The sequence below is a fragment of the Oryctolagus cuniculus genome, chromosome 13 (genome assembly GCF_051225735.1).
Source record: "Oryctolagus cuniculus isolate XC-2025 breed Fujian yellow rabbit chromosome 13, ASM5122573v1, whole genome shotgun sequence".
Classification (NCBI taxonomy): Eukaryota; Metazoa; Chordata; class Mammalia; order Lagomorpha; family Leporidae; genus Oryctolagus; species Oryctolagus cuniculus.
In genome coordinates, this window is record NC_142879.1 from 19,727,416 (window position 1) to 19,739,829 (window position 12,414).

Sequence of the window (12,414 nt, forward strand, 5' to 3'; positions counted from 1 at the left end):
ACCCTGGCACTGCCTCGACACAATGTAGCTGAATATATTTTAAAAATAACCTCGGCTGCACCAAAGCTACAAGGCCTTTGCCCTCCTTTTTGAGAGGGAGGGAGTGAGCACTGGGGAGGGCAGAGAGGGCAGGGCTGGGGCTGTCTGTTCACGCAGAATCGGTGGAACACCTACTATGTGCTGTGCGCTGTGAGGTGGGATGCATACAGCAGGGAACACAACTGACCAAATCCCTGCCTTCGTGGATTGGGCCCCGCACTCGAGGGTGAGGGGGAAACTGGCAGGGAGGTGACTACTAGTGGGAACTGGTCACCTCTTCTTGTCTTTACCTCCCTCTCATACCCTCTCCGGGACTTCACTGTCCATAGCACTGCCTTCCTGGGCCACTAGATCACCAACCTGGACCTCCAGCTCTGCCTGAAACCTAGCGGGCGCTCAGGAACCACTGGTGAATGTGAACTGAGTGATCGCGTGAGTCAGTGTGTGAATTAATGATGGAGATTTGTCCTTACCCTACAGCTACGCCCCCACCCCCTATCCCCAATTCGAGAGACTACAGTGGGGACTCCTGCCCTGCCCCGTCCATCCATGCAGAGCCCTGAGGCACGGCAGACAAAGACAGCCCCGAGGGCAAGCTCACCTTTGTAGTAGAAGAGGCAGCGGTCCACCAGGACGAACCAGCGCTTGTTCCACTGCCTGACCCCGGAGCTGGCCTGTAGGACACAGGGAGGGGCTGTAAGCTGGGCAGGACGGGGTGAAGCATGTGCTCACCGTGAGGACATCCAGCGCCTAGCTCAGCGCCCCTGCTGGCACGCGGCGGCAGCCCCTTGAGACTTCAGATGCCGCAACCGACATCAGATAATTGCCTGTGACTTTCCACTCCTGTCACGCTGGGGCTCAGCGCCTCCCAGAGGAAGGCGAATGTGATGAGACATGAGCCCCAGCGAGCAAGCAAACAGAGGGCAGGCAGGGACAGCAGCGAGGTCAACCAGGGGGCCGGGGGGCAGGTAGACCCTAGACTTGACGGAGACACCCCCACCACGGCCAGAGGGACCCGCTGAGGAGATGGCGGGCTGCTGTGACGGAGGCGTCTGCGCAGGAGCAAACTGGCTGCGCTCCCAGCTTCAGTTTTCTGTGTGACTTCGGGAAGGCACTCAGCTGCTCTGAGCTGTTCTAAAATGAGGAAGTGCATTCGCAGGGACGATGGGGGCACACGCCAATCAGTGCACAGAACGGCATGATGCTGAGAGGAGGACATGGTGGTGACGGTGGGCAGAAGGGCAGGGCGTCCCCACCTGTTTGAAGAGCCAGCCTGCCTTGGTGACAGGTGCATTGGGGTTCCGCTTCATGGAGTGTGAGCGCTTGCCAAAGGCGATGGCTTTGCGGGACGTCCGAGTGGCCTGGGAAGGCAGAGAGAGAAGTTGGCCTGACATCCCCCTCTCCTTTCTGTTCCATTTGCAAGGGAGTGACCCCCACCAGGCGCTGTCTCTCCCAAGGGCTGACCTTGGAGTGCCCTCTGCGAAGAGCCCAGGTGCAATTATTTGGCTCTTTCTTTCAGGTCTAGTTATTTAATTTTTAAAAAAGATTTATTTATTTATTTGGGAGGCAGAATGAGAGAGGGAGAGAGAGAGGTCTTCTATCTGTTTGTTCACTCCCCAGATGGCTGCAACAGGCAGGTCTGAGCCAGGCTGAAGCCAGGAGCCTGCAAATTTACTCTGGTTTCCCACACGCATGCAGGGACTCAAGTCCTTGGACCATCATCTGCTGCCTTCCCAGGCACATTAGTAGGAAGCTGGATTGGAAGGGGAGCAGCTGGGACTCAAACCAGTGCTCCAAAATGAGATGCTGGTGTGGCAGGCGGCGGCTTAACCTGCTGCACCCCGATGCCTGCCCCTCCTCTTTGTCGAAGGTCTTGAAATCATGGTGGAGAATTTCACTGCTCCAGAGGATGAACCTTCCAATGTCTTAACTCCAAACTGCCTTGACCTCCCCAAATCCAGCATCTGCCACCTTCGCTCCAGTCACTCACTCCCAGGCTGCACCTTAGCCTTGCCAGCTCTTTCCCCACCAACATTTCAATTCGAGAATTCCCATTTCCTGGACCCAAGCCCGCCCTTTGGGCTTTCCTGCCCCACTACCAAGTGCATCCGATCCCCAGCTCCTCGGCTCTCCCCTTTTGGTCTGGGTACATCAGTTTCCTCCTGGCTTCAGCAATTCCCCCATAAAGAACAGGGCTGGCAGTGGAGGACACCAACCAGACTCTCAAAAATCCCCGCCTTTGTCCTCCTGTCTCATCTTCACTGAAACCCCACCCAGGCACATCCCTTACCCAGAATGCCTGGGGCCGGAGGGTTTCGGCATTTAGAATGTTCTGGATCTGGAACACCTGCATAGACTTAGCAGTTGACCACCTCAATGTGAAAATCCAAAATGCGCCACAGTTCCGAGCTTTTTGAGCGGTGACATGAAACTTTGGATTCTGAAGTATGCTGGGCTTCACACGAGGACCCCAGCCTGTCCTAAACTAATCAGATGATCCCCTCCCTGCACTCCCAGCCAGAGAAACCCCCCCACAATGCAGCAGAGGCCACCCCAGTGGGCCCAGACACCAGCTCTGCCCATCACGTGCCCCACAGCCCTCCAACCCTCGACTCCACCCTCCCCACAGCAGCCCTGGCTCGTCCACAGAGAAACCCGAGGCCGTCAGACGTGCACACTCTAACCTCACAGGCTGTGCCTGGGTCACGGCTGCCCTCACTCCTGGCGCTGTCTCTTCACTCTGAGGTCTGGGGGGATGAGTACCTCCTTTCCCAGGCCCGCCCTCCCGACCACCACCGGGGCCCCAGAGCCTCTTCCCTGGTTTCCTCCTCGCAGCAAACTCCCTGTCTCTCTGATGCTCCAAGACGCACCCCCCCGAGGCCCCCCAGCCCACACCCCGTCCGCTGTGGGGCAGCACCTTCCCTGCTGGGCCAGGGTCAGGCACCTGGGAAGAGGCCCAAATCCTTTCCTCCCATGGCCCCCAAACTGCCTCCAGCCCTTTTCTGTGGTGGCTCTTCAATGTCATCGAATCAAGGCCACTTGTCCTTGGTCACTATAAACACTGGCCCACATGAACTGTCTTAGAGTTCTTTTTAAAATTAAAATTTTAAAATTTGAAAGATACAGTGACAGTTGGAGACTGGGGGTGAGCAAGAGATGGCGATGGATAGAGACAGCATCCATCCACTGGTTCACTCCTCAAATGCTGGCCAGGCTGCAGCCAGGAGCCCAGAACTCAATCCAGGCCTCCCACGTGAGTGGCAGGGCCCCAAACACTTGGGCCAAGCACATTGGCTGCCTCGCAGGAAGAGTAGCAGGAAGCTGGATCTGAAGTGGAGGTGGGACTCGAACCAGGTTCTCTGACTTGGGATGCAGGCATCCCTAGCAGTGGCTTAACCCACTGTACCACAAGCCTGGTGCTGGAGCTCTCCTCTTGCTTTCCTCTCAATACCTCTGCCGTGGCTACTCCACAGCTTCTCTCTGTGCTGCTCTACGTCCTGGTGGTGCTCAGCCACATCTTCGTTATTTTACTCCTGAACTCCTCATCATAGCCAGCGCCCGTGTGGTCTCATGTGCACCCACTGCGTCACCAGCAAGATGATCACAATTCCCTAAGCAAAACCTAAGGCCTCTCCTAACTCCAATCCGTTGTATAACAGGTTGTCTGACCAGGACCATAAATGCAAAAGCAAACACACTCCCTTTCTAACCAGACCTGTTGCTCTGAATTGTCTCCTCCTGGTGCGTGCTGTGGCCCTGGCCACCCTCACAGGGCTTAGTGCCTCACGCCGCCCCTCCCTCCCCTGCCCCTTTAGACCCTGATGCAAAGCCAATGAGTCTGTCTTCTTTTACTTTTTCAATATTTTTTAAAAATATTTATTTATATGAAAGGTAGAACAAGAGAGAGAGAGAGACAGATAGATACATACACAGAGAGAGATAGAGATAGTAGAGATAGAGATATAGATAGATAGAGACAGAGACAGAGACAGAGACAGAGAGGGACACAGAGTGTATCTAGCCATTGGTTCACTCCCCAAATGGCCACACAGCCAGGTCTGGGCCAAATTGAAGCCAGGGCCAGGAGCTCCATGCAGGTCTCCAACGTGGGTGCAGGGGCCCAGGTACTTGGGCTGTCCTCTGCTGCCTTCCCAGGTGCACTAGCAGGGAGCTGGATGGGAAACGGAGGAGCTGGGACTCAAACCGGCACTCCAAATGGGATGCCAACATCACAGGCAGCAGCTTAATGCACTGTACCACAACGCCAGCCTCTGTCTAGCTTCTTTAAAAGTTTTTTATTCCCTTATTCGAGAGACAGAGAGGGGGCAAGAGGGGAGAGAGGAAGGGAAAGGAGAGAGAGTGACTCCATCCAGAGGTTCACTCCCCAGAAACACCCTGAGCCGGGCCAGGAATGGGGAATGCAGTCTAGGTCTCCCACGTGGGTGGCAGGAAGGCACGTGCTTCTGCCCCCACCACTGCGTTAGCAGGAAGCTAGAGTGAGGAGCGGGAGCCAGGGTGTGAACGCAGGCCCTCTGACAGACGCGTGAGATGCAGCTGTCTCAACCAGCGTCTTCACGGCAGGGCTGACTGCCAACTCCAAGTCCCTCTCCTTAATCCTTCGCAAATCTGTTCCCTCCTCTCAAGCTCCCTGTTGTCATCTTGCAGATCCTCATCTCTTCTGGCTTTCCGTCCTCTGTAACGAGCCACGCTCCTTTCTCTAAAACATGACATAATCATGCTGCTCTCTTGCCTACAATTCTTACTAGCTGTCATCACTTCGCGGAGAGCCCAGGCTGCCCAGCACGGCACACGGGGGCAGTCTGTGCCCCACCCGCTGCCTCCCCAGCAGACAGGGCCCCCTCTGGCTCTCGCCTACCCTCCTACACCTTTGCTCCCCCATGGGGGAGGGTGGGGGGCACTCCTCATTCTCCTTTGTCCACTGACAACTGAACTCATCGTTTCAAGTCAAGTGCAAGCCAAGTGCAGGGGCCAGCACTGTGGTGCGGTGAGCTAAGCCACCGCCTGCAGCTCCAGCATTCCACATGAGCACTGGTTTGAGTCCTTTCAATCCAACTCCCTGCTGATGGCCTGGGAAAGCAGTAAAAGACCGCCCAAGTGCTTGGGCCCTTGCACCCATGTGGGAGACCCAGAAGAAGCTCCTGGCCCAGCCCTGGCTGTTGTAGCCATCTGGGGAGTGAATCAGCAGATGGAAGACCTCTCTCTCCCTCTCCCCTCTCTAACTCTGACTTACAAATAAATTAATAAAAATCTTTAAAAGAAAGAAAAAACCAGTCAAGTGCAGACCCCAAGCAGTTGGCAGCCCCCAGTCACCTTGCAGGGCCACTGCGGGCCCCGGCCCCTCCTCTGCACCACCAGCTCCTCACTGACGGGGACTTTTGTTTTGCTCATCTCTGTCACCAGAGCCAGCTAGGAGTTCAGTGTAGCAAGCACTTAACACACACGTGCAGAAGGAACGGAGGAAGGAAGCGCCTTTTCTTACCAAGTACCCCTGCGAGAGGGAAATGGAATCATTTTCTCAACACAACTAGTAAAACCCCCCAGACAAAGACCAAGATTCTCCATGTGAAGTCACCCACCATGCTTAGAATATGCAAATCCCTAAACCCCGCCCTCTCCTCCCAGAGCCCTAGCTGTCGAAGTTGCAAGTGCTCTCCCCATGGCCTAGAAGCTGCTCGCCAGAGTGGACCCTGCAGCCATTCTCCGGCTGCCCCTCGGTACCCTGGCCTCTCCTCTCTCTGCCATGCGCACCGCAGGCGGAGAGCCACGGGAGCTGCGGGTGGGACCTGCAGATCCGCAGTCATAGCACGAGGTCGCAGGCGTCCCTGGGGGATCCTGTTCCCCGAGCCTACACACACATCCTCACACACACCCGCTCCTCTCCCCAGAAAAGCCCACCTCCTACTGTCCTGGGAAAGCTGGGACATCAGGCATCCATCCCTCGGTTTCACACTCCCGCTACCTATGGTTCTAGTGGCAGAAAGATGGATGCACAGACAGACAGACAAAAAGGAGACTCCGTCTGCTGGCTCACTCCCAGACTCAGGTCTCCCACGTGGGTGTCAGGAGCTCCGTCACTTGAGTCATCGCCACTGCCTCCCAGAGTCTGCATCAGGGGGAAGCTGGAGTGGGGGCGGAGCCAGGACTCACACCAGCCCCGCCGACGCTGGCATCCTGGCCACCTGCTCCCTCCCAGTGTCAGGAAGAGGCTCCCCCACCCCCGCCAGGCAGCAGCGCAGACTCCAGCCCCTCTGTCTCCGGAGGATGGGACTTAGCGGCCAGCCCCTTTCTCCTGAGCCCATCTGCGGGTCGCGCCTTTCACCTCTGACCCCTAGAGACAGAACAAAACTAACCCACCCACAAAACCTCCCTCCATCTGACGCATCTTCCAGCCTCCGTCCCCCGGCTCCCTCTCCGCTTCACAGTCAGTCAAGCACCTTTAACAACTGTTTGGAAATACTGCAAACGTTTCAGAAGAGGCGGACCCCGTACACTGCTCACTTGGGGCTATTCTCTCCCTAATAAAACGAGGCAAAGGAGCTCAGGCTGCCTTTGAGCTTCTCCCCAATCCCATTCCCTTTTCCTCCTCCCCAGAGGCAACTGCTGACCCAAAATGAGGCCTCCTGTCTGTGTACACGTGTACAGATGTTTCTATAAATACACATTTTACATAAGGGGTGATATGTTTTTCATATTCTGCAACTTGCTTCCTACTCAATATTATGTTTCCAAGATTTCACCCCTGCTAAGACATACAGTTCTAGTCCATTTTAATTTTTGGAGGGCACCCCCTTGCTTGACTATCCTGCTAATTTATTTTAAAAACTTTTTACTTATTTGAAAGGCAGAGAGAGACAGACACAGACAGACAGACAGACAGACAGATATCTGCCATCCACTGGTTCACTCCCTAAATGCCCAAATGGATGGAGCCAGGAGCACACAACTCAACCCAGGTCTCTATATGGGTAGCAGGGACCCAAGGACGTGAGCCATCACCTCCTGCCTTCCAGGGTGCACGTTAGCAGGAAGCTGGAATTGGAGGCAGAGCGGGGACTCAAACCTGGACACTCCCACAGGGGATGCAGGTGTCTCAACAGCATCTTAAAAGCTGCACCAAAGTCCACCCCCCACGCCCACCCTCTCCTGCCAGGTTTCTCAGTAGCTTCCTCTTCAGTGTTTCTGCCCCCCCCCCCATGGTCCCCTCTGTAACCCCCTGGGCCTCATCTCTGGCCCTCCTCACACCACTTCTGCGGCTCAGGTCACTGGTGCTACGCCCACAGGACACTCTCAGCCTGATTGCTGCTGTGTACCGAGACTTTCCCCGGAGGGCGGCGGGGTGGGGGTCTCTGCCTTGCTCCTCCCTCTCCAGCTCCCTGCTCTGCTATCAGTGGTTCTCAGTGGGGGTGTGGGGATTTTCTCTCCAGGGGCAGTGTCTGGAGACATCCGGGCTGGCAGAGCTGGAGGCAAGGTGGAGCCGGCAGCAGGGAGGTAGAGAGAGGTTGGGGTGCTGCGGGACACACACCACAAAGAAGTACCCGGCCTCAGAGCTACCAGAGCAGAGGTCCAGAGGCCCTGGCCTAGACACTGGCCTGCAAGGTTCTGGTGTGAGCCCTGTTATCTCCCCACTTCCCACTCTGTCCCTGGGTCACCGCACCTGCTCACTGGAGCCTACAGAAGTAGCCGGGCAGCCTAGGATGCCCCGACGTCGCACTGAACAGGCACAGGTAGAATTTCCCATCTGGCAGGGCTGGACTCACCCGGACACTGGGCCGCTCTGGAGGGACCTCGGACACCATGGTGTGGTTGGATATGTCACTGTCACTGGTACCTGGGCGTTTCCCGCCTGCTTTATTGGACATGTCCAAGGCCGAGCTGATTGCAAGTTGAATGGAAGAAAGACATCGGTCAGAAACAGTGGGAAGTACCCGTCCCCTCCCTGCCCCCCAGCCCCTCCCCCCATCGCAGCTTCAGCACAAAGCTAGGCCCAATTCCATCAAGAGGTTCTATGCCAGCAGTTCTGATACTCTCCTTGTGCCCCGCCCCCCCGCCAACTCCTCTCATCTGCTGGTTCACTCCCCAAATGCCCACAACAGCCAGGGCCAGGCTGGGTGGAAGTCAGAAACCAGAAGCTCAAGCCGGACCAGGATGCCAGCGATTTGAGCCATCCCGGCTGCCTCCTAGGGTCTGCGCCAGCAGGCAGCGGGAGCGGCGAGCTGTAGCCGGGACTCTAACCACGGCGCTCGATGGCCAGCGTCTCCCGCTGGCGGGGGCTCAACTCCTGACCCCCCTCTTTCTTTTCTGCACGTTTATTTCTCAACCCTAGACCCTGGGGCTCTGGAACTCCATTCCCTTCAGGTTTAAAGGCCACAGCGGCCCAGGGGCCCGGGAGAGCAGACTTGTGAACCCTCTCTCTTTTTTCCTTTCCTCTGTGAGCCAGGGACACACGGCCAGGGGACCCAGGGGATCCTAATCCTACTGGCTTCCCTCCGTGCCTCCCGCAGAGGCCCCAGGTGCTCTGCCAACCTCAGCTCCGTGGCGGTGCACCCAGCTGCCCGCTGCCAGATCCCAGGAAAAGTGGAGGGAAAAGTGGAGGGGCCAGAGGGGTCCCCAAGCTGTGAAGCCTCAGCCCGGGCGTCCACCTGCTCCTGCCTCCCCTCTGCCTCTCCTCCCCATCCAAAGGGGGCAGGGACCACGGGACGGGGAGGCCACGCGGCAGAGCTGGGGAAAACTCACGTTTTCAAGTCAAATTTTTTGTTTTCTTCCGGGACCTGGCCGGTCACTGGGTGCAGAAATGTGTTCTGTCTCTCATTGTGGCTGCAGAGGCAAAGGAGATACGTTGTGTTAACAAGGAGGAAGACAGAGACTACACAGAGACAGGTGTCCTCCCGCGGGGTCAGCAGGGGGCAGCCTGTGCTGGGGGTGGTGCAAGACGACACGAGATCTGCTCACATCCCATGAGTCGGTGTTCACTCCATACTGGAGCCCCCCAGCCCTCCCAGTGGTCTCCCTAGGTGTTGCGTGGGAGAGGGCACAAAATTTGGTGCACGGCAGGCGACCGCGCCTGCCTGGGCTGCACGTAAAAAACGCTCCCTGGTTATTTGCTGGAAAGAATTCTCGTGTGACCTTGGACTCCTCCTTTCTTGCTTCATTCTCCATCTCCTCCCTTCCGTGAAGTGGGAGACCCAGCAATGCCGTTCCTCGGCCGAGCTGGGACCCAGCCACACACTGCTGAGCCCAGAGCCTCCTGTCCAAGGGCTACTTGCTGTCCCCGGGAGCCCACGAGCTGCCAGGCATCAAGGTCAGTGCCGGCTCAACAGCCAGATCTAATTAAGTGATGCTGTGGCAGGGCTGGGGTGGGGTTCAGTGGGCACGTCTGCAGGAAGCAGGAGGGGGCGGGGCGTGCAGGGGCAGATGGGGAGCCTAATGCCAAGCTCCCTGGGGAAGCCCTGCTGTGACTCTTCAGGCTGGCTGAATGTCAGGCAGACTCCCGGGTGGGCTGTCGGGGGAGACAGGGGAGACGGGGTGGGCTGGGGGAAGAGGGAGGCAGGCAGGCAGAGCTGGCGGTGGCTGGTGCGCGGAGACTGGTCAGAGCCGCACACAGCAGCCATCTGGGCGGAGTCTGCAGAGCAAGGACCACCTGGAAGAGTGGAGCTTCGAGCATGGGACAGGGGCTTGGTGTCTTTGGCGACCTTCTCCCCCCAGCCCTCTTGAAAAGCCCTGGGAGAGCCAGGGCCAGCTCCAGTGGGCTGAGAAGCAGGCACGGGGACAGGGACTGCGGAAGCCCACCCCCAGCAGGGGCCACCCCGGCCAGAGAGCGTGGCTGCTGCCTCCGACTGCATGGGAGAAGTAAAGTAACCTTTGGGCTCCCTCTTTCCGTAACAGCCCAGCCCCGGGGCCGCCTGCTGAAGCTAAAGATAAAATCAAAGGGTGTTTTTCCAGCTCCCAAGCTGGTCATGCCCAGACCTAATCAAGAGACAGTGCAGGGGACAGCGGCGGCCTCAGCCCTGCGGCAGGAACCTGTGCGCTCTGCCTCCCGGGCTCGCCAGCCGGGACCCCAGAGTCAGCGGAGTCCACCAGGCCTGGGTTCTACCTCCAGTGTGTGGACAAGCCGCTCCTCCCCACCCCCAACCCTTGTCCCCACCTCCCTCCCAGGTCCAACCACGCAATCACAGGGCATCTTGGAGCTTCCAGTTACCTTCGCCTCCTGTCTCGGGGCCTGGGGACAGGCAGTCTGTGACAAGAAAGTCCTTGAGGTGCCACAGTCTCTGCTTCTTGCCAGTGGCGCAGAGCACCTGCTCCCCACCCCACCCCGCCCGGCCTCTCTAGTCCTCGTCTGTTCCCCACGTTCCGGGGGCACCTCTGCTGGAGGCTCCCCTGCTGGCACATGCACACGGTGCCTGCGCGCGCGCACACACAGCCCGCTGCCCACCATGTCAGTCTCTCAGGGCATGACACGTTTCTCCCTGCCCCAGACTCCCCTACCCGGCACCTCCTCCAAATGCCGTCCTCTCTCCATCTGCCGACACCGATTTCCACACAACTGCCCCTTCCCAACACTGCAATGCAGCAGCCGGAGCTCCCTGCCCGGGTCAGGTAGGCAGGCCCCACGCCACCAAGTGCCCGGGTCCCCACAGGACCGAGTGCCTGCAGTGTGGCCTCTCGGACTTCACGGCACTCACGGTCCTCGGGGGAGGTCCCTACCTGACCCGGCGATCCGCCCGAAACTTGAGCATCCTTTTGGCAGCTCTGCCCCCAGTCCGGCAGCCTCGGAGGACCCGCCAGCCGCCCTGCTCCTACCATCCCTCTGAGAAGTCAGTCCTCCGGCTCAACCGGCAACGCTGTGGCAGAGAGGCAGGGCAGTCGGCGGCACAGACTCTCGGCTCCCCCTCCTGGCTCTGGGCTCTGGCGCTGGAGAAGGGACAGGGGGCTCTCCCTGGGTGGAGGTGAGGGTTGCCCAGGTACCCGAGGGGGCCTGTGGCTCCCCGAGCATTCAGCCGGAACACCGCTGATCAGATACCGGCGGCCAGAGTGGAGCAGAGAGGGGATGGAATCCTCCCAGGTCAGGTTCCCAAGGAGAAGATGCTGAAGGAGACACAGGCAGCCTCAGAGCAGGTGTACCACTTCCAGGTAGTCCAACCTCACTGCGCTAAGGACATGGAGTGGCTGGGTGGGCGGAGGCGCACGCGGCTGTGTCCCCATCTGCACGCACAAACTCCCGCCAGCCCGACCTGCAGGCAGATAGCGCGCGGCTGCCTGCTCCCGGCTCCCAGCCCCGGACTCGGGCGCTCAGCCCAACGCCACGAAGCTTCTCCAGGAGCCTTTAGAGCGTGCGGGTGCAGGGCTTAGAGGGAGCGCCGGGGTCCTTTGCTGTCCTTGCTGCTGCCGCTGCTGGGAAGCCAAGATTAACAAGCAGGTCTCCCGTCTCTCCTCAGCCTGCCCAGCCTCCTCCTGCCCGGCAGGGGCAATCATGAAGGAAGCAACCGTGACCGTGCCCCCGACGTGCCCCTCGGACACGGCACCAGGTGGCCCGGCTGATGGGGGACGAGTCCAGCCAGCAGGCATGGATGCGGCGGAGCCAGAGCTGGTGGCGAGGCCTGGGTTTCTCCGCTTGGACAAAATGGAAGAAATCTCCCTGCCTGTGCGTGCAAGGACGAGGGCAGCGACTGGGGCTGCAGAGGGAGGGGGCAGCGTGATTAGTGCTGAAAATCTTCCCGGACGCCACATGATGCATCCCAGCCGGTCCGCTCGGGGGCAGGGAGAGCCGAATTCAGGGGTCATGGGGGTCACATCTTCCCCTTTCCCAATGCCCTCTGGGCCTTCGGATCCTGGCACTGCGGGGCCTCTCGCTCAGATGCTCGCTCACTCCTGCCTCGGAGCAAGGCTGCTCTCCCCACAGTCCTCGTGAAGGCTTGGGGTTGTTTGCAAAGTGTTCAAGCCAAGCAGGCGCTGGGCCCGCTGTCACCTCGCGCTGCCAAGATGTTCTTTCTGAGATCAGATTTCGGTTCCCCGCCTTCCCGGGCGGTCCCCTTCTGTCTGCACACGACAGATTCCTTTGTGACCAGCAGCGCCAGGCACGGTGCTGACATCACAGTCTGTTGCCAGGGCGATTCCGTGATCTCACAACAGACACCGCAAGGGAGGGGCTGATCTCATTCTCCCTGCTGAGGACAGAACTTGAGCAGGGAACAATGCAACCAGCTAATGGCAGGGCACACGGACAACATCGTATTTAACCCATGCTGAAACGCGCGGGTCGCGTGTACCCAGGGCCGACAGCTGCTGCTATTGAAACAGCTAAAGCTTCCACCCGAGTCGCCGCCACCCTCAGCCACTGAGTGGGCCCCTGGTGCCAGG

General features: G+C 58.7%; 1 protein-coding gene across 30 annotated transcripts in view; it reads right to left on the reverse strand.

Annotated features, from left to right (window-relative positions):
* Positions 1 to 12,414, reverse strand: part of PLEKHA6 (pleckstrin homology domain containing A6) — a 146,011-nt gene that overhangs the window by 43,879 nt on the left and 89,718 nt on the right. For 29 of the 30 annotated variants that reach the window (XR_007909866.3, XM_051821170.3, XM_051821166.3 and 26 more), the window contains 4 exons: positions 8,794 to 8,874; positions 7,818 to 7,932; positions 1,296 to 1,400; positions 641 to 713 (listed from right to left, as the gene is read on the reverse strand). Coding sequence is in view for 29 of the 30 variants with exons in the window: in XM_051821170.3 (XP_051677130.1) it covers positions 641 to 713; positions 1,296 to 1,400; positions 7,818 to 7,932; positions 8,794 to 8,874 (374 nt within the window). In the remaining variant the exon portion in view is untranslated. Of the gene's footprint in view, positions 1 to 640; positions 714 to 1,295; positions 1,401 to 7,817; positions 7,933 to 8,793; positions 8,875 to 10,761; positions 11,327 to 12,414 lie in introns of those variants that run through there. The other variant, XM_051821178.3, reaches the window with a different exon arrangement.